The sequence below is a fragment of the Sus scrofa genome, chromosome 7, assembly GCF_054392235.1.
Source record: "Sus scrofa isolate SSC_HxYL_T2T_F1_AM1 chromosome 7, Sscrofa_HxYL_maternal_Yorkshire_Landrace_v2.0, whole genome shotgun sequence".
Classification (NCBI taxonomy): Eukaryota; Metazoa; Chordata; class Mammalia; order Artiodactyla; family Suidae; genus Sus; species Sus scrofa.
In genome coordinates, this window is record NC_139389.1 from 40,958,360 (window position 1) to 40,977,402 (window position 19,043).

Below are 19,043 nucleotides of genomic sequence, written 5' to 3' on the forward strand. Positions count from 1 at the left end.
ACTCCAGCCCCAGGTCAAAAGTAAACATAGAAACACAAAAACTCTCTAGTCCAGATTTCAAAGGGCTGTTCTCCTTCCCTGTGGGCACAAAATTCTTAACCGATTTGAGGCCACACATAGAAAAACAAACACACAATCACCAACAAAAGATTAGCAAACCAGATTTTCTGTTGTCTCTCGCAAGAGACAGACACTAGGTCTCCATCACGTGTCCCACGGGGATCACCGAAAGGTCATCCATACAGTGGAATTCCCCCTGGTGGCTGCCACCAAAACCAGAACCAGGAAGTCGGCAAAAACAAAAACACAAAGAGAAACAGAATCAGCAAACTTAAGGTCCTATTACACTTGGGATTCCCTTCAAGAGCCAAGAAAAAAAGCGCCCGAGGTCCATTAGGGCTCTTTTCTAGCAGTGCCCCTTACTCTGTTCTATCCACCAAGTCCACTGGGGCCTCCCCATGGAAATGCCAGAATTTAAGTAGAATTTCCAAAAAGGTAAAGTCATGACCCTGGAGCAAAAATAAAGTGAAACTATGTCAAAGATTTTATTTAATGCATTCATTAATGAGAGATGTTATAAAAAGGGTTGAAAGCTGAGTAATTTAACAAACAAAATTAGATGGCTGAGTTAGATGTTAAAAAGCTGATTAGGAGTTCCTGTTGTGACTCAGTGGGTTAAGAATCTGACTAGTACTCATGAGGATATGGGGTCGATCCCTGGCTTCGTCAGTGGGTTAAGGATGTGGTGTTGCTGCAAACCTCGGCGTAGGTCACAGATGCAGCTCGGATCTGGTGTTGCTGTGGCTGTGGTTGGCAGCTACAGCTCCGATTTGACCCCTAGCCTGGGTACCTCCATATGCTATCGGTGCCACCCTGAAAAGAAAAAGAAAAAAAGAAAAAAGCTGGTTAATGTACAACAGGCCATACATCTTTGGGGTTATCCGTTCCATCAGACAAAAGTTATATTTACATCTCTCCCGGACAGAAACCTACATGTTAACACGTGACTTCTGTTGGTCTAGGACCTTTAATCAGTCCCACGAGATAAATCTGTGTATGTTCCTAGAATCTAGAAGATCCTTGGGTGGACTCCATACCACCTTTGGGACTTATTTTCAAGTTCCAGGTAATATTTGAATACTGATTAGCACATCTGGGGAGCAATGGCTACTGTCTTTTATTTGGGTCCTAAAGGGCTGAGATTCAGGACAGATAAGTTTTGGTGCTGGAAAGAGCAAGGGCAAAGTGTGGAGGTGTTCGAGGCTCTGCTGAGAGGGCTGTCTAGAATGGGGTCCAGGAGCCTTGAGGGTTGGGCCTTGAGGTCAGGTTGGGAGAGGACCCCAAAACTGGAGAGAGGGGAAGTGAGAGGGGCTAAAAATAAAAACATCCTTTTTTTCTTTTTAGGGATGTACCCGTGGCATATGGAGGTTCCCGGGCTGGGGATCAAATCGATGCTGTAGCTGCTCGCCTACGCCTCAGCCACAGCAACACCAGATACAAGCTGCATCTACGACCTACACCACAGCTCACAGCAACGCCAGATCCTTAAGCCACCGAGTGAGGCCAGGGATTAAACCCTCATCCTCATGGATGCTAGTCAGATTCGTTTCTGCTGAGCCACAATAGGAACTGCCACCACTCCTTTTTTGAAGGTGGCCCAGAGCCTTCCCCAATGGGAACGGTGGCCAGCTTACCTCTTCTTCGCAGGTGGCCAAGTTCAGCTTCCTGGGCAGTGAGGAGGAGCCGGAGATGATCTTTGACTGGGTGGATGTGGAACGGAAAGGACGCCTCTCCCTCGAAGAATTCAGCTCTGGACTCAGTATGTGTCTTGGTCTTGGGAGGGCCTCTGGGGAGAGGCCACAGTGACACACTGCCAACTGCAGGACCCCCGCAAAACCCCCACCCCGCTGAGATCAGTTCTGGGCGTGAATAATAATACAAATTACTGTGGAGATGAAGCACTAAGCTTGGGTGGGAAGGCAGTTGGTTTGAGGCAGAGCTGGACCTTAAGACTCCAACCCAGGAGACTGGCTCACTTTCTTTCCACCAGCGAGAGCAGTTCATGGGCTAGGGGCTCCCCTGAGCAGAGGGAGAGGCCTCCAGGCTTGCTTTCTGATGCCTCCCTTGTCCTCTCTGCAGCGAATGTCTTCTCCTTGAGCCAGAGGTTGAGCACCTCCTGATCTGGAGATATCAGGCCTTGTTTCTGCCTGAGGAAGCTCACATTCTGGCTTTGGTTAAAGGAAATTGAGGCCCAGGGAGCAGAAGAGGATGATATTAATGGTGGGGGCTTCCCAGGTCTTCAGCCCCGACTGGTCAGGGCTGCTCCAACACCCACCACTCAAGAGAGGCCCCAAAGGACCTCAAGAGACCAAGGCCAGAGACTCATACAACTGCCTCTGAGCCAGATGGGGGAAGGGCCCAGGAATTGAAGGTGTGGTGTCGTTGCAGAGACTCTAAAAAGCACCATTCAGCCTTTCAGGTCCGCAAAGCCTCCTGGAGTTCTCAGGTCTGCTGAGTCTTCAAGAGTTTGGGGGATGACAGAAAGGGAGGCCAGGATTCTGCATTTATAGATGGGGGCCCTCCTGGGAGGTGGTTGCTCTGGGTCTGGAGGTTGAGAAGCTGGGAGTGGGGGATGAGGGTCTGGAGTCAAGGTGTGGGAATGGGGCAGAAGGACCACCGTCCATGCAAACTCAAGAGGCCATCGTCACGTCTGTACCCAACCGTGCCCATATACCAGGGGCTTCCCAAGATTGATGGAACAAAATTCAAACCCCTTCCCAGGACCCACAGGTCAGCACCACCCAGACCCTGCCAACCTCGTGGGCTCACCCCACACCAATCTGGCTCCTTCCTTAGGGCTTTTGCATGTGCTATTCTTTCTGCCTGGACTACGCTTCCCTAGAAACCCACGTGGCTTGCTCCTTCTTATTCCCACCTCAGTTTCAATGTCACTTCCTCAAGACCCTCCTGACTATTCCCTCGAAAGTAGACACTTTTCAGTCTCTCAATAGATGTTAATCTGTTTATTCCTTTAGCTCCCTTGGAAAGTTTACTTTTTTAAAAAAATGTGTGTGTGTGTTTTTTTTTTTTCTTTTTTCTTTTTTCTTTTTTGGCCACACCAAAGCATATGTAGTTCCCAGGCCAGGAATTAGTTCCGAGCCCTAGTTTCAACCTAAGCTGCAGCTGTGGCAACATGAGACCCTTAACCCACTGTGCCAGGCTGGAAACTCCTAAAAAAATGTGTTCTTTTCAGCATTTGTAGAATGTCAGCTCCACCAGAACAGGGATTTTGGCTAATTTTGTACCTAGCACATAGTAGATGCTCAATAAATATCCCTTGACTGAGCGAAAACAATGTGTTGGTCACCATGGAGCTGCTGTGTGACTTCCAGCAAGTCCTTTGGCCTCCCTGGGCCTCAGATGTTCATCTGTAAAATGGAGACTCCCAAGGTTGACGTGAAGGGTGTATGACCATGGCTCAGTGTAAATGTAACTGACACAGACAGAACCATTTCCTCAAGGGCTGGAGCAAGACAAGAGTAGGAGGTCAGGGGACTGAGCCCAGCTTCACTCTCCTCCCCTGTGTGCCCCCCACCCCACAGAGAGCATCTTTGACTCCAGCCCAAGCATGCACAGGCTGCACAGAAGGAGGCCACTGCCCTCTAAGCGAGGCTCTGTAGCCACCAGTTTCCCGGCACTGCAGGAGGCTGACGCAGAGGAGAAGGAGGCCTTCATTGCCTTCATGGAGCAGCTGGGAGCCAGCCATTTACTTCCTGAGTAAGACCAGCATGGCGTGTGTGGGAGGAGGCACTGCCAGTCCATGGGGGTAGGACGCGCCTGGACACAGGGCTGGCACGGGAGCTGCCTTGTAGAGCTGGGCGCAAATCCTGGTTTGGCCACTTCTGCCACTTGTTAGCTGTGTCACTAGAGGAAAGTAGCCTAACTTCTGACCTATGTTTCATAAGAGCTGCTGTAGGGAGTTCCCACTGAGGCTCAGTGGGTTAAGAACCTGACTAGTATCCATGAGAATGTGGGTTCAATCCCTGGCCTCAGTCAATGGGTTAAAGATCCAGGGTTTCTGCAGCTATGGTGTAGGTCATAGATGTGGCTCAGATCCAGCATTGCTGTGGCTTTGGTGTAGGCCGCCAGCTATAGTTCCGATTGGACCCCAAGCCTGGGACCCTCCATATGCCACAGGTGCGGCCCTAGAAAGAAAAAAGAAAAGAAAAAAAAAAAAAAGAGCTGTTGTGAGGTTTTTTTGTTTTTTGTTTATGTTTTTGTTTTTGGCTGCACCTGAAGCATGTGGAAGTTCCGTGACCTGGGACGGAACCTGCACCATAGCAGTGATCCGAGCCACAGCCATGACAATGCTGGATCCTTAACTGCTAGGCCACTAGGAAACTCCAGTTGTGGGAGGAAAGAAAGCCATGTGTGGAGAAAGCCTACCCACCAGTGCATCCCACTCCAGCCCCTCCCTCCTGTCCTGCCCTACATGATCTTCCCTCAGAAGGATTAGCGAGTTGAGGGATCAGCTCCCTAAGAGGACTCACATTCTTCTTTCTGAATTTTTTTATTTAAAAAAAAAAATGGCACACAGAGGTTCCCAGGCTAGGAGTTGAATCAGAGCTGCAGCTGCCAGCCTACACTGACGCTCACGGCAACACCAGATCCCTAACCAACTGAGTGAGGCCAGGGATTGAACCCACATCCTCATGGATACTAGTTGGGTTCCTAACCCGCTGAGCCACAATAGGAACTCCTAATTTTTTTTTTATTAAATATAGTTGATTTAAAGTGTTGTGTCCATTTCTGCTGTACAGCAAAGTGACCCAGTCATACTTATATATGCACTCCCTTTCTTGTATTACCTTCCATCACGTTCTATCCCAAGAGACTGGATATGGCTCCCTGTGCTGTACAGCAGGACCTCATTGCTTATCCAGTCTAAATATAACAGTTTGCATCTAAAAACCCCAAACTCCCAGTCCATCCCCCTCCCTCCCCCTTTCTCCGTGTCCTTGGGGACTCATTCTTAAGAATACAAAGCTCCCTAAGGATGCCTTTCTTAACCCCCAAAAGAGGGTCCCCTGATGGGGTGATTTCAGGCATGGTGATGCTCTGGTTTGGGCAGGCTTGGTGACAGGAGGGCATCTCCTTCAAACTACATCAGGCTCTGGGTTCTTGGGGTTCACTCATGCTTAGAGAAGGGGAGGCCCTGCCTAAAAAGGCCCCCTTCACACACCCCAGATCCCACTGGGTGTGTTAGAACCAGCAAAGATCTCATCAGCTCAAGTTCTCCCAGATTTGCCTGCCCGTCAGGGTTCTGTGAGGACAGGCTCTGGCCGGGCGGGGCAGGTGTTTGTGGGGCAGGTAGGGTGGGACTTGGGGTGCAGGCTGGCGGGGCGGGTGTGGTGGGAGTGACTTACCCACTTGGCAGCTTGGCCTGGGCTCAGCCCTCGGGCATCTGTCTCCATGACTTAATTAAATCCGTGTGAAACCTGCATTCATCGAACGCCATCCATGTGCCAGGCCCCAAGCCAGTGCTTTCACTGGGTGTCTCCTTCTCCAGCAGCCATTTTTCAAATAAGCCCAGAGGGGTCATGGGACTTGCTAAAGGTCACAGAGCTACAGAGTTGGGAGAAGAGAGGAGGCGGATGGGAGCCCTGGGCCATCAGATTCCCAAGTGTCCGCCTCCCCCGCCGCCACCCCCCGCCCCACCACCACCACCTCCACCCAAACAAGAGAGAGACAAAGTGTGGTGAGGGTTCGTGAAGGGAAAGGGCACAACTGGGAAAGTTTCCTGGAGGAGGTGGCATTTGAATTTCCCACTGTAGAGTGTAGACAGATCTTTGCGGCCCAGGAGCCCAAGGCTATCAGAGTGTTGCCATTAGAACCAAAAAGTGGGGTTCCCCCTGCCTCCTGATCCTATTCCTGTCTGAGCTTGGCTATGTTCCCCTCCCAGGCAGGAGATCTGGCAGCTGTGGCGGAAGCTGCGGCAGGAGGAGCCTCAGCTGGCAGACAACCTGGAGGGCTTTCTGGCCAAGATGACCAGCCGCCTGCAGGAGACCCAGGCTGACAAGGAGGTCCTAGAGCTGACCCTGAGGAAGTGAGTTGGGCCTGGCTGCCAGCATCTTAATGATGGGTACAGAAGTCAGTGTGGTAGGATCAGAGGATCAACATCAAGGGCATACATGTCAGACAGCTGTGCTTTTTTTTCTTTTTAGGGCCACACCTGAGGCATATGGAAGTTCCCAGGCTAGGGGTCAATTCAGAGCTGCAGCTGCCGGCCACAGCCACAGCAATGCTGGATCTGAGCTGCATCTTTGACCTACTCTGCAGCTCAGGGCAACACCGGATCTTTAATCCACTGAGCAGGGCCAGGGATTGAACCCACATCCTTGTGGACATTAGTCTGAGCTCATTACCGCTGAGCCATGAGGGGAACTCACAGACAGCTGTTATTGTGACTGTTGTCAGGGTGACAGGGGCCAGTGGCCACTGGCGGAGTGAGGTGAGCAGTAGGATAGACCCCCAAGGCAGGCCAGCCCACCCCTGCCAGCAGTGGGTTCCCCAGGTGCTGACAGGCTGCCTGGCCCCGCCTCCCACCCCTTCCAGGAGGGACTCTGACCACCAACGAGAGGTTCAGCAGCTCTATGAGGAGATGGAGCAGCAGATCCAGTGGGAGAAGCAGCAGCTGCAGGCTGAGGTGCCCCTCCCCTCCCCTAGCCCAATTCCTCTGCTAGGGTGGGGGTGGGGGCGGGGCAGGGAGCCCCGACTGGCCAGTGTGGGGCAGAGCTGGGGTTCCTCAGAGAGGTGGGGGTGGGGAGAGTGATGAGCCGGGGCACTGCCAGGTCTCACATGTCCCCCAGAGCCACTTCTGCTCTCTGGGCCTCAGACTCCTTGCTGCCTGAGCCAGGGAAGTTGTCCCTCTGAGGCCCCTCCTGGCTGGGAGATCCTGGACCCTGCAACCTAGGCCTGGGTGGAGGTGAAGGGCCCAGAAGGGCTGGTCCCACCCAGCAGGGCCTGAGACTCAGCAGCATGGGGCTGAGATCTCTCCGCTCCCCAGAGCCACTCCCGGGACCTGGCCCTCAGCTCCCAGATGCAGGAGGTCCTGGAGGCCAAGGAGCGTGAGGTGCAGCGGCTGACCGAGGGCCAGAAGGAGGTGAGTGGCAGGGCTTCCCCGAGAGCCCAATTTCTGAGGCTTCTCAGACGCTGATACACATCTCCTGAGGACTCAGTGGGCTGCTTGGGCTCCCATGTCAGAGTAGCCCCTTCAGAAAGAGATGCCTCAAGCCCTTTGCTGAGATGAGGCCAAGTAATGCAGGGAAGCACTGGGACACAGGTCAGAGGTCCAAGTTCAAATTCCTACCATTTCAACTATAAACCATGCAATCTGAGGAAATAACTTTGCTTGTCTTGACCTCAGTTTCTCCATCTGTAAAATGGGAATAGCCGCATCTCCTACATCTCCCTGGCTTGTTGTATCAAATGAGGTAATAAATTGGAAAGCACTTTGAACAGCAAAGCACTGGGCAAACACAGTCTCAATGCTGGAGAAGCTTGGTGACAGGGTGGTGTTCAACTCAGTTCCATTGTCAGCTGAGTGACTATGGGAAGATTTTTAACCTCTCTGAGCCTTGGTTTCCTCATCAGAGAAAAGGAGCTCAGAACTCTTGCTTTAGGGGTTCTTGTTGTGGCTCAGTGGGTTGAGAACCTGACTAGCATCCATGAGGATGTGGGTTCGATCCCTGGCCTCCCTAGGTTAAAGATCCGGTGTTGCCTCGAGCTGTGGTGTAGGTCACAGTTGTGGTTCAGACCCCACGTTGCTGTGGCTGTGGCGTAGGCCAGCAGCTGCAGCTCCATTTCAACCCCTAGCCTGGGCACTTCCATATGCTGCAGGTATGGCCCTAAAAAATCAAGTAAAATAAAATAAATAAAAATAAATTTAAAAAATTGTTGCCTTAGAAGGCAAGATTATTAGATACGTGATTAAATAGGTGATGGAGAGACTATATTTGAGGGCCTAAGATGGAGCCTGGCACCGTAGGTGTTTTATCGATCACAGTTGTTACTGTCTCTGAACCTGACCTAGCTTCCTGGTCAGAATACCTGCTGCCCTGACTCCCCAGGTCCCGTAAGCTCTAGTTGCTTCCAGTTGGCCTTGTGCCTAAGCCTTTGGGTCTGAGATCCTGACTGTTGCTTCCTTCCTTAACTTCCAAACCAGACTTGAGTAAAATCACCCTCTGCTGTAACCAGGACAACCAGCATCCCTTCAGCATTGGACCAGGTTCCCAGGCCCCCACCACCACCATTGCCTTGGCAATTCCTGCCACCTGGTCTCACCCTCCTGACACGGGTTGATTTCCCAGGTGGCTCTGTGGCAGCGGCTCCTTGGCACCTGAGGAAGGCCCTTTCTGCCAGGGAAGGAGGCTGGACTTTCCACATGGGACCATTTTGTCCTGTCCCCTGTGGACGTGAAGCCTCTCCCCCAGGGCTATGCATACCTTCACCCAACAGCTATTGAGGGCACACCCACAATGTGCCAGGCACCACTCTCGGTTCTGAGGAACATGATAGACACAAAGAATTCCTGCCCGTGGAGATACTGTCCAGTCGGGGAGAGAGATGATAGACCAAATAAGCCTGTAAGATCCAGAACATGTTAGATAGTGAATGCTAAGGAGAATAAAGCAAAGCAGGGCAGGGGACAGAAGAGTTTTGGTAGGGGAGGCAAGAAAGGCCTCACTAAGGTGATGACTTTGGAGGAAAGACCTGAAGGAGATGAGGGGTGGCCATGTGGTATCTGGGGGAAGAGCAGTGGGGGCAGAGGGAACAGTACATGCAAAGGCCCTGAGGTGGGCATGGTGCACTGCGAAGGTTCAAGGACCAGAAAGGAGACCTGTGGGCTGGAGCAGACTGGGGAGGGAGGCAATGGGAGGCGAGGTCAGACATGTAACAGGGGTGGGGTGGGGGAGGCTGCAGGGCCCTGGAGGCTACTGTGAGGCCTTTGCCATCCATTGGTGTGGTCAAGCAACCCTCCATCTCCCAGTCATGTGACCTGTTGTTGGATCAGGTGCTCCTTGCCGACCAGATGGGGCTCAGAGACAGCAGCCACTGCAGAGCTTTGAGTGGAAGAGGGAGTGGTTCCATTTACACCTTAGGCCCTTGTGTTTCTTCCGTGGTTTCCTCTCTCTTCCCCATCCCAACCATTCGGTGTCTCTCCTGGGTAGGAGGTAATGGAGCTAATTAGGCCAATGAAGGTTAACAGCACCCCGCTCATGTTTTAAGCTGGGTTTCTAGGAGTCTGGAGTGGAGCCCCACAATAGTCTGGAGAGGCTGTTTGCTCCCCTGGGGGGCAACTGGGCTTCTGTCCCCGTCCCCTTCCACCTCCTGCAGCTGGAGGCCCAGCTCCACCGCCTGAACAGCACACATCAGGAGGCCAGCTCCGAGAACCAGCAGCTGCGGGAGGCCGAGCGGGACCTGGCTGGGCGGCTAGAGGAGGTGCGGGGGCAGCTGCAGGTGACCAGGGGGCACCTGAATGCTGCCAGGGGGCGCGTGTCCTGGCAGATGGAGGAGGAACCCAGGCAAGTAGCTGCCCCCTCCCTGGGCTGGGCTGGAGACCAGGGGCTTCCTGGGAGAGAGGAGGGGCTCTGAGTTAGTTCTCTGAGGCTCTGGTCAGTATCCAAAACACCCAGAACACACTCCCTCCTTCAGTGCCCCCATAGCCCTGCCAGGCTGGGACTGTCATGTGCTTTTCTCAAACCAGGAAGCAGAGAGGGCAAAGTCATGTGCCCAGGCACATGTCACAGATGAGTCACACAACTGGGATTCACACACACACACACACACACACGCACACGCACACACACACACACACACACACACACACACAAGGGCTAGCGCAGTGCTGGATCCTTGGCAGAGGCACTCACTGTACTTGTTACAGGTCAGAGAAGTGGGATGGGCCGGAATGGTATGGAAGACTTCCTGGAGGTGGTGGAGTTTCATGCAGGCCTTGAAGGATGAGTGGGATTGGATGAGGGGGAGGAGCCAGGCGTGCTGCCCCCTGAGAAGGACAGATGGCCTGAGGGAAGACATGGGAGGGAGGCCTAGCTGTGAGGCGCACACCAGATGGTAAGGGATGTAGGCAGGACTGGCGTGACCGCCACCTGCCCCTCCCCTGACCTTAGCTTCCCATGCCCTTTCTAGAGTCCCCAGAGCAGGTGAGGAGAAGGCTCCAGACTCTCAGGCAGTCTCCTCTGAGGAGACTCCCCTGCCTGGACTGTTTGGGGACAACGATGACTGGCACCAGCTCCTGGACAGCTTTGGCAGCACCCCATACAAAGCCCTGCAGCTCTCCTGGAGCCCACCCCCAACCCCAAGAGCCCTCTCGGGCCCCCAGACACCCCGAGTGGTCAGGCCAATCTCTGTCTCGGAGCCACATGCTTTTCTCTTTGGTCAGGAGCCATCTTCAGATTCAAATGGGGTTCCAAAGAGCCCCCCTGGGGTGACTTCCGGGGTCAAGGAGGAGAAAGGAGTGGACACAGATGGGTTGGGCATCAGCTCAGAGCAGCCTGGAGAGGCCCCCAGCCTGGCCCCTCAGGAGGAGCCAGGGCCTGGCCCCGGGGTCCACTTCCGCTGGGGTCTCCCAGGGGCCCTGGCTGGGGAGTCAGGGGGCCTGGTGGCAGCTGCGCTTAAAGTGCTCGTTCCTTTGGGAGATGAGTCCCCTCCTCATGTGACCTCTCCATCTCTGCAGGCCCCAGCTGGGCCCAGAGAACAGTTCCAGACCCCAGACACAGACCATGAGGGCCCCGGGTCTGGGCCTGTCCCAGACAAGCTGCCAGGGCAGAGGGAGGCCCTCGCCCTGGAACCACCAGCCACTGGCTCTGAGCCAGGCCTGGGGTTTCCAGAAGTTGGAACCCTCACAGCAGGGCTGGCTGAGCCCTCCTGGGGCCAGGAGCTGGGGGGTCCAGCTCCCACAGAGGGGTCAGAGCAGGACAAGCTGAGCCCAGATGCACAGGGGGGTCATCCTGGGGGTTTACAAGAAGCTCATGGCCACGTCCTTGGGCCAGAAGGGCTACCTGCCCTCCCCCACCAGAGTCTGAAAGCGGAGCCTGGGGCTGAGGAAAGGAAAGCAGTGGAGGAGGCAGGGCAGAAGCTCAAGTCAGGGATGTCCCTTGAGCCTCATGTCCTGAAAACTGCGGATTCAGAGCCCCCTCAGCAGGATCTCCTGCCTGCTCCCGTCCCACGTGACAGAGCACAGGCTCAGGCGGAAGTGGAAGCCCCAACTCCTGGAAAACCATCTCCCTCGGGGGCCTCTCCTCCTGTGGGGACGCAGCCTGGCGATGGAGCAGGGCGCCAGGAGCCCACGCACACCCTCCCCACCAGGGCCGAGCTGGAAGTCCCACCCAGGCCCCAACCTGCAACCGCTCATGCAGAAGAAGAACAAGGTCCCGCTCAGTCCAGGGAGCCACGGGCAGAGAACACACCTGAAGATCTGGAAACGGACCCCAGAGGCCCTGGGCCAACTCCATCCCCGGGGGACCGCACAGCCAGTGAGCCTTTGGCCAACCCTGATTACATCTTCCATGTCATCTTCCTGGGAGACTCGAACGTGGGCAAAACATCCTTCCTGCACCTGCTGCACCAGAACTCCTTCGCCACTGGGCTGACAGCGACTGTGGGTAAGAGCCACCTGGGAGGGCAGCGGGGGAGGGGAATCCCTGGGGACCTGCGGACAGGCTGGAGCAGGCCCAGAGCCTACTGTCCCTGAGGAAGCTGTAGCTTCTGCCCTGGCCACGGGCCCTGCATTAGACATTATTTTATATGGGCATAATCTGGCTATTTTACTAATCATCTCTAATTACAGGTAATTTGCTTTTTCTGCATTGATCTGATTAGCTTATAATGTGCTGCCTCAACAAAGCACCCTGCAATTTAGGTACCAACACTGGCTGATGGTGAAAACATGCAGGTCTCCACCCACATGGCCCCTGGGCAGGCCGCTGCAGGGTCCCTGCTGCTTGAATTTGCTCAGGGCTGGCCCCAGGCCAGTTAACCAGGCTCTGGCAGGAAGTCGCCTTGGCCAAGTTGACTATTTTATGCAGGATGTATTTGTAGAGTGAATTAAGTTAGGAACGCAGGGGCCTGAGTTCAAATCCCAGCTGGGCCACTTACTAGTGGTTTGAACTTGGGCAGATGATTTAACCCCTCTGAGCATAATGAGGTAAACAATAGTGAAGACCTCCCAGAGTGGTTGTAAGGATTAGTTCCATTAATACATATAAAGTTCTTAGAATAATATCTGGCATGTATTAAGCAGTCTATTAGTAGTAGTTAAGAGTTCCTGTCATGGCTCAGGGAAAACGAATCCAACTAGGAACCATGTTCCATTAATACATATCAAGGTCTTAGAATAATATCCGGCATGTATTAAGTGCTCAATTAGTAATAGTTAAGAGTTCCCGTTGTGGCTCAGCAGAAACGAATCCAACTAGGAACCATGAGGTGGCGGGTTCGATCCCTGGCCTCACTCAGTAGGTTAAGGATCTGGCATTGCTATGAGCTGTGGTGTAGGTTGCAGATGGTGCTCGGATCTGGCATTGCTATGGCTGTGGTGTAGACTGGCAGCTGTACTCCGACTCAACCCCTAGCCTGGGAACCTCCATATGCACCGGGTGTGGCCCTAAAACAATATAATAATTAGTAGTAGTTATTTTTATGATTATTATTATAAGTATATATTTGATAATGTCTAATTCAGTGGCTCTTGCAAATAAAATGTCCAAAGGCACAAAGCCTCCTCTCTCTAAAAATATCAGGTATGTGGCCACTTAAACATTGGATAGAGCCACAGGAAAGAGCTCAGGGGCAAAGATGGAGTGACCCATGTCTTTGTGTCTGTCAGGGTGCATGGTGACTGGGGACCAGTGCTAGACCAGTGGATAAAGTTCTCAAACATTACGTAAGAGAGGCCCTCCAGGACAAGTTCTCAAGCTTTTCTCTGCCTGAGAATCTTCACCTGGGGAGACAAGTAAAAATGCAGTGTCCTGGGAAATGGGGGAGACGCACAGGAAGCCTGGCCTGATGCTGAGCAGGGTTGTAGGGTTGGAAAGGCCCCCATCATTAATCACCTAAGCTACTGGTTATGACCACCTGCAAGGCACAGCCCCTCCTGTAATTGAATCTCCCCCATTATTATGTGGTAAGAAGGTTCCACAAAATTTGAGAAGAACACAGGTTGCCTAATTGTAAAAAGACAGGACAAGCCTGCATGCTCTGCTAGCCAGCTGGGAGGACCTGAGGTCCAGGTGTGTAATCCAGATCTGTGCCAGCCCATCTGCAGCTTGGTGCCCCCTGGTGACTGTTTGGCTTAACTATCACTGGGGAAGAATCTGACCTTCTGGGTCTGAATATTTCCCCACTCAGCAGCCCCCTCCTCCCTTCCCACCTCCCTCTCTCACCTGCCTGCATATGAGAATAGGGCTGGTGGAGGAACAGTCCAGAGTCGACAGAGTTATAGCTGATGGTGCATTTTTGCAAGGCTTTTCCATATTTACCCCCATTTTACAGATTAGGAAAACAGAGAGCTGAAGACCTGGTTACTTCTTGGCCTGCCTGGGTCCCATAGTTCATACCTGGGGCCACCTGCCTCCAAAGCACATGCCTCCACCCCAGAAGTTTGCTCCCTTCTCTGCTCAGCGTTGCCCTCTCCCTGGAACTGCTCATGTAAAATAGCAGATTCCTTGGAAAACAGAAAACATTATATTCCTAATAGTTTAGGTGGTTAAGTTGGGGAGTCCTGGGTGGTAACACAAAAGTAGGCTTGACCCTCCTCTCTGTGATCTAGGAGTGGATTTTCGGGTCAAAACCCTGCTCGTGGATAACAAGCGCTTTGCACTGCAGCTCTGGGACACAGCCGGCCAGGAGAGGTAACTGTGTACATTTGTGGCGTCAGGAACCTGGGCTGAGCCTGGGGTGCAGAGGGGTAGCAGGCAGCCCTGCCTTTGAGGAGGCCATCGAGGGAGAAGAGGCTGCCAGATGCAGGCATGGTGGCCACCCCTGAGGATTCAGGACGTCAGGGCCAGAGAGATGAGTTCGGTCCCAGTGGGGAGAGACAGGACAGCAGACCCAGAGGCCACCTTGGCCTGGGAGGGCACCTTTGAGGGCTGTCCCAACATGGCCCTCAGGGGACAGCTACTCAATCACCCGTCCTTCAGAAAACACTGACCTTCTACTTTCTTGTTAAGCAGCAGTGATCAAAACTGAAAAGGCGTGTCTTCTGTGACCCAGTAGTTCTACTTCTGGAAATTCATTCTACTGATAAACTCATATGTGACTATAATATCAAAGGGACCAAAACTTCCTAGCAACATTGTTTATATTATGAAACATTGAAAATGACCTAAACACCATCAGCACTAGACCAGTTCCATAAATTAGGGTCTCTCTATCCAATAGTAGATTATAAAGCCACAAAAAACACCAAGGACCCTCTTTATGGACCAATAGGGAAATATCTCCAAGACATTTTATTCACTGGATAAAACAGAGTACGGAATACTGAATACTGGAGTTCCTGTGTGGCTCAGCGGGTTAAGAACTCAACTAGTATCCATGAGGACGTGGGTTTGCTCCCTGGCCTCACTCAGTGGGCTAAGGATCTGGTGTTGGTGTGAGCTGTGGTGGAGATCACAGATGCAGCTTGGATCCAGTGTTGCTATGGCTGTGGTGTAGGCCGGCAGCTAGAGCTCCTATTTGATCCCTAGCCTGGGAACTTTCATATGCTGCAGATGTGGCCCTAAAAAGAGGGGGGGGGGGGCTAAGAATACTGAATATTAATGAATACAGTGTTTTATGTGGTATTTGTTTAAATAGTGTGTGTACGGGTGTATATATTTATGTGTGTATGCACATATACATTTATGGGTCTATATAAAATACCTCTGGGAAAATATTGAAGAAGTGGGTAACTGGCTGCCTCTGAGCTGGGGGGCTGCGGAATAAGGATAGGGTCAGCAGGGAGAGACTTTTCACTGGGTGCGCTTTAGTACCTTCTGAAATCCGAGCCATGAGAACTGTTACCCATTCGACAGCAAGCGCAAGAAGGAAGATAAAGGCACACTCTTCTTGAGGAAGCAATTAGGGGCAGCGGGAGTGGCTGAGACCTCGAGAGGCGGAGCCAGGGGTCAGGCTGCTGGGCGTGGCCTCACTCAGACTCCCTGGGCAGGTACCACAGCGTGACACAGCAGCTGCTCCGCAAGGCCGACGGGGTGGTGCTCATGTACGACGTCACCTCCCAGGAGAGCTTCATGCACATACGCTACTGGTTGGACTGCCTCCAGGTGAGCTCACGGCTGCGGGGGTGGACCTCAGGTTTTGGAGTCAAGGGGGAACTTGTGGATCCAGTGTTGTCACTGCTGTGGCTCTGGGTACTGCTGTGATACAGGCTTGATCTGTGGCCCGGGAACTTCTGCATGTCGTAAGCACAGCCAAAAGAAAAAGAAAAAAGGAATAAGTAAGAAAGAAAGAGGGAACTTGTGTTCTGCCCCATTCCCCTTTCTCCCAGCATTTCAAATGACACAACAGACATAGGGGTGACATAATCTACTGAGGGCATGTGGCTGGACAGGCTGGGAGCACTGCAATACAAAGACACTACAATGACAGAGTACAGCCTCCAAAACTCTTTCCTTTATCCTGTGACCATTTCTTTCCTATATACAGAAGCTCTGCAATGTCTTCTTAACATCGGGGGATGATGCAGTTCTAGTGCCACACTGGGTGATAATTCCTCTGTCCACACACCTCTTGTTCTTTCCCTTGGGTACTCAGGGAAAAGAGTACCTATGTACTGGGATCTGCAGGATATACTAGCACACCGGAGGGGTATGAAGTAAGACACATTGTATTCTCCTTACAGTTGAAGAGATGCAAAAGAAGTAGGATAACGTTATATAGGAGGGGACCTGGGCTCTGGGTTTTGACAAGCCCTAGGTTGGAATCCCAGCTACCCTGTACCAACTCTGAGACCTTGGACAACTGACTTAAAGTCTCTGAACTTCAACTTCCCAGCTTTTTTCATAGAGGAGTTGTGAGGATTAACTGATATAACTGCTTTCAGCATGGTACCTGGTATATAGTAAACTCTCAGTAAACAGAAGCTATTATTCTTATCTGTGAAACAATTAGGAGATGAGCCAAGGCAGCCTGTGTGTGGTATTTATGTGGTATGTGTGATCAAATGTTGGGCTGTTCTGCGCAGGCAGGAAAAGAAGGGCATGGCCAGAGCAATCCAGGAAGGCTTCCTGAAGGAGATGACTTTGAGGTTAGCCTTGAAAAGCGGGTGGTATATTTGTAGGCAGAGAAGAGGCAGGTTCACTCCAGATGGAAGGGCAAGTGTCAGAGGTGGGAAGAGAGGGGAGTGGGTGTGACATGGAAAGCTGGGTGTGTGTGAAGGGAGGTGGCACATTGTCAGCTTTCGGGAGGGCGGGGCCAGATCCACCCAGGACCTGGCACACAGCAGGCACTCAACATGTGTGGCTGAGGGAACGTGTTCTGTGCGCAGGAAACAGTGTCTGATGGTGTGGTCATCCTTCTCTTGGGAAACAAGACAGACTGTGAGGAGGAGCGGCAAGTGTCCACTGAGGCTGGGCAGCAACTGGCCCAGGTGAGCACCTGGGCATCGCCCCCACCCCCAGCCTGGACTGGGCAGACACCTTCTGGAGGGCAGTGAATAAGTCACCCTGGCCAGGCCACCAAGAAGGACTTGTTCCTGCTCCTCGCCAATCAAAGGCCAACAGCCTCCCAATCACCTGGGCCTTAGACCCAAACATGAGCCTGTAACAGTGGACATGACATTGAACCTCGCTGTTGAATTCGCAAATCCCCACAGTGTCCTGACCTACATAAAAAACATCTTCAGAGTAAAAAGGTTTTCAAAGCTTCACTTAAAATTCCCAATCGAATCTTAATTTTACCTCTGGTCTCTAATTAACATAACATTCCTTCTAATTTATTCTATTTTAAGACCCAAATTCTTTCCTGGAAAGATTGCATCAAAAGCTTCTGCCACCAGACAGGGGACAGTGGACACTATTTATTTGTGAATAGAATGGTAACTATATTCCAGAAACCTGGAGAATAACAAAGATGGAGAAAAAGATCACTCCCTGCCCCACCTATGACACGGCTCCCTCTGGGTATTTCCATATTTCCTTCTGGTTTCTTCTCTCATTTCTCCTAATCGTGAGGTCATCACTGTGGCTCCTGGTTGGTGGGAATTTTTTCCTCGTAAAAAGAGTAGCGCTTCTCTTTGACATAGTCACTCCTCCTCTAGCAATTTATCCTAAGGAAAGAATCAGAAATAACAATCCCTAAGAGAATAACGTAATGAATACACACGTATAATGTATAATCGAATGTGTTCGTGTGAGCGTGTTCTTTACCATGTTAGTTATAAGAACCAACATTTGACAGCAATTGGTGGTTGATGTATGGAGCTTCATGTGAGAGGCTAGCATTTGTCATTAACAATCCTACCCCCTAGGAGTTCCCATTGAGGTTCAGCAGGTTAAGTACCCAGTATAGTGTCCATGAGCATGTGAGTTCCATCCCTGGCCTTGTTCAGTTAAGGATCCAGAGTTGCCGCAAGCTGTGGCATAATTTGCAGATGTGGCTTGGATCCAGTGGTGTAGGCTGGCAGCGGCAGTTCTGATGAGACTCCTAGCCCAGGAATGTCCATGTGCCGCAGGTGTGGCCTTAAAAAAAAAAGAAAAAAAAATCCTGTCCCCTAAAAAACAAAGAGCCTACAATATGTTGTCTGCAAGAGACCCGTCTTAGGGCAAAGGACACACATAAATTGCAAATGAAGGGATGGAAAAATATATCGCATGCAAGCGGAAGGGGCAAGAAAGCAGGAGTCACAATACTCATAGCAGACAAAATAGACTTTAAAACAAAGGCCATAAGGAAAGATAAAAAGGGACACTATTTATTTACTTTATTTTATTGTCTTTTTAGGGCCGCACTCGAGGCATAGGGAGGTCACAGGCTAGAGATCCAACTGGAGCTGTAGCCTCCAGCCTACACCACAGCCACGTGGGATCCTTAACCTGCTGAGCAAGACCAGGGATCAAACTTGCATTCTCATGGATGTTAGTCGGGTTTCTTAACCACTGAGCCACGACGGGAACTCCAAAAAGACACTCTTTAATGATAGAAGAATCCTTCCCTGGAAAATGTTTAAGGGTGTGGAGGAAATGCATACAATATAATGTGAAGTCAGAGAAAGTGCTGCAACTCTGGGTACAGGTTAGATTGAGCCATAGGAGATTGCTAACATTTGACTGATGTCTATCAAAACAGCAATTTCATATGGTTTAATCTAGTGACATTTGCCCCCCCAATAAAAGGGTTCTATAAAACAGAATGGAAATATATGCTCAGACACTAACGAGTGGCTTATATTTTGTACTAACATTTTATGCTACATTTCCAGTATTTCCTCCAATTGAAATTAAAAAATATATAACTAATAGCTTAAAAATGTCCCCAAGGACATTTCTCCAAGTAGGGACACAGGCTTCCCACTGTCATACTACAGGCTATGGAGGGTTTCTGAGGGGCATCTTTGACCCCTTGGCCAGCCAGGGTGGAGGGGCAGTGGGCAGAGGGGGATACCATGGGCCACACAAAGATGGGCTGCCTCACCCACTGAGGTTGAGGGATTCTAATGACCAGGTCTTTGGTGGTGGGGGCTGCCACCTGGACTCTCAATGGTCTCCCCCACCACCACCCTGGCACCCATGCCCCTGTCTGTCTGGCTACAGGAGCTGGGGGTCTCCTTTGGAGAGTGCAGTGCTGCCCTGGGTCACAACATCCTGGAGCCCATGGTGAACCTGGCCCGGTGAGTGCCACCCTGCCCCCACGCCCCACCCAGAATCCTCTGGGCAGCCTTCAGCTGACCCTCCTGGGGGGTGGCAGGGAGGCCCATCCTGAGGAAGCAGCTAAGAAAGCATGGGGCTCGGAAGTCTGGGGAAGGA

At 51.8% G+C, this 19,043-nt stretch overlaps 2 protein-coding genes across 11 annotated transcripts in view; one reads left to right on the top strand and one right to left on the bottom strand.

The window, feature by feature from the left end:
- RAB44 (RAB44, member RAS oncogene family) overlaps window positions 1-19,043 on the top strand; it is a 30,169-nt gene that overhangs the window by 8,822 nt on the left and 2,304 nt on the right. Inside the window, exons 3-13 of one of the 3 annotated variants that reach the window (XM_005665935.4) lie at window positions 1,708-1,819; window positions 3,603-3,777; window positions 5,963-6,106; window positions 6,616-6,706; window positions 7,067-7,162; window positions 9,397-9,584; window positions 10,210-11,684; window positions 13,850-13,931; window positions 15,230-15,344; window positions 16,568-16,669; window positions 18,831-18,907. In XM_005665935.4, the coding sequence (XP_005665992.3) occupies window positions 1,708-1,819; window positions 3,603-3,777; window positions 5,963-6,106; window positions 6,616-6,706; window positions 7,067-7,162; window positions 9,397-9,584; window positions 10,210-11,684; window positions 13,850-13,931; window positions 15,230-15,344; window positions 16,568-16,669; window positions 18,831-18,907 (2,657 nt within the window). Of the gene's footprint in view, window positions 1-1,706; window positions 1,820-3,602; window positions 3,778-5,962; window positions 6,107-6,615; window positions 6,707-7,066; window positions 7,163-9,396; window positions 9,585-10,209; window positions 11,685-13,849; window positions 13,932-15,229; window positions 15,345-16,567; window positions 16,670-18,830; window positions 18,908-19,043 lie in introns of those variants that run through there. The other 2 variants (XM_084967881.1, XM_084967880.1) reach the window with 2 other exon arrangements.
- The window catches only part of CPNE5 (copine 5), a 112,641-nt gene continuing 108,094 nt past the window's right edge, over window positions 14,497-19,043 (bottom strand). For 5 of the 8 annotated variants that reach the window (XR_014810004.1, XR_014810000.1, XR_014810003.1 and 2 more), the window contains 2 exons: window positions 17,181-17,347; window positions 14,497-15,472 (listed from right to left, as the gene is read on the bottom strand). Coding sequence is in view for 3 of the 8 variants with exons in the window: in XM_084967919.1 (XP_084824045.1) it covers window positions 17,324-17,347 (24 nt within the window). In the remaining 5 variants the exon portion in view is untranslated. Of the gene's footprint in view, window positions 15,473-17,078; window positions 17,348-19,043 lie in introns of those variants that run through there. The other 3 variants (XM_084967919.1, XM_013977863.3, XM_084967921.1) reach the window with 2 other exon arrangements.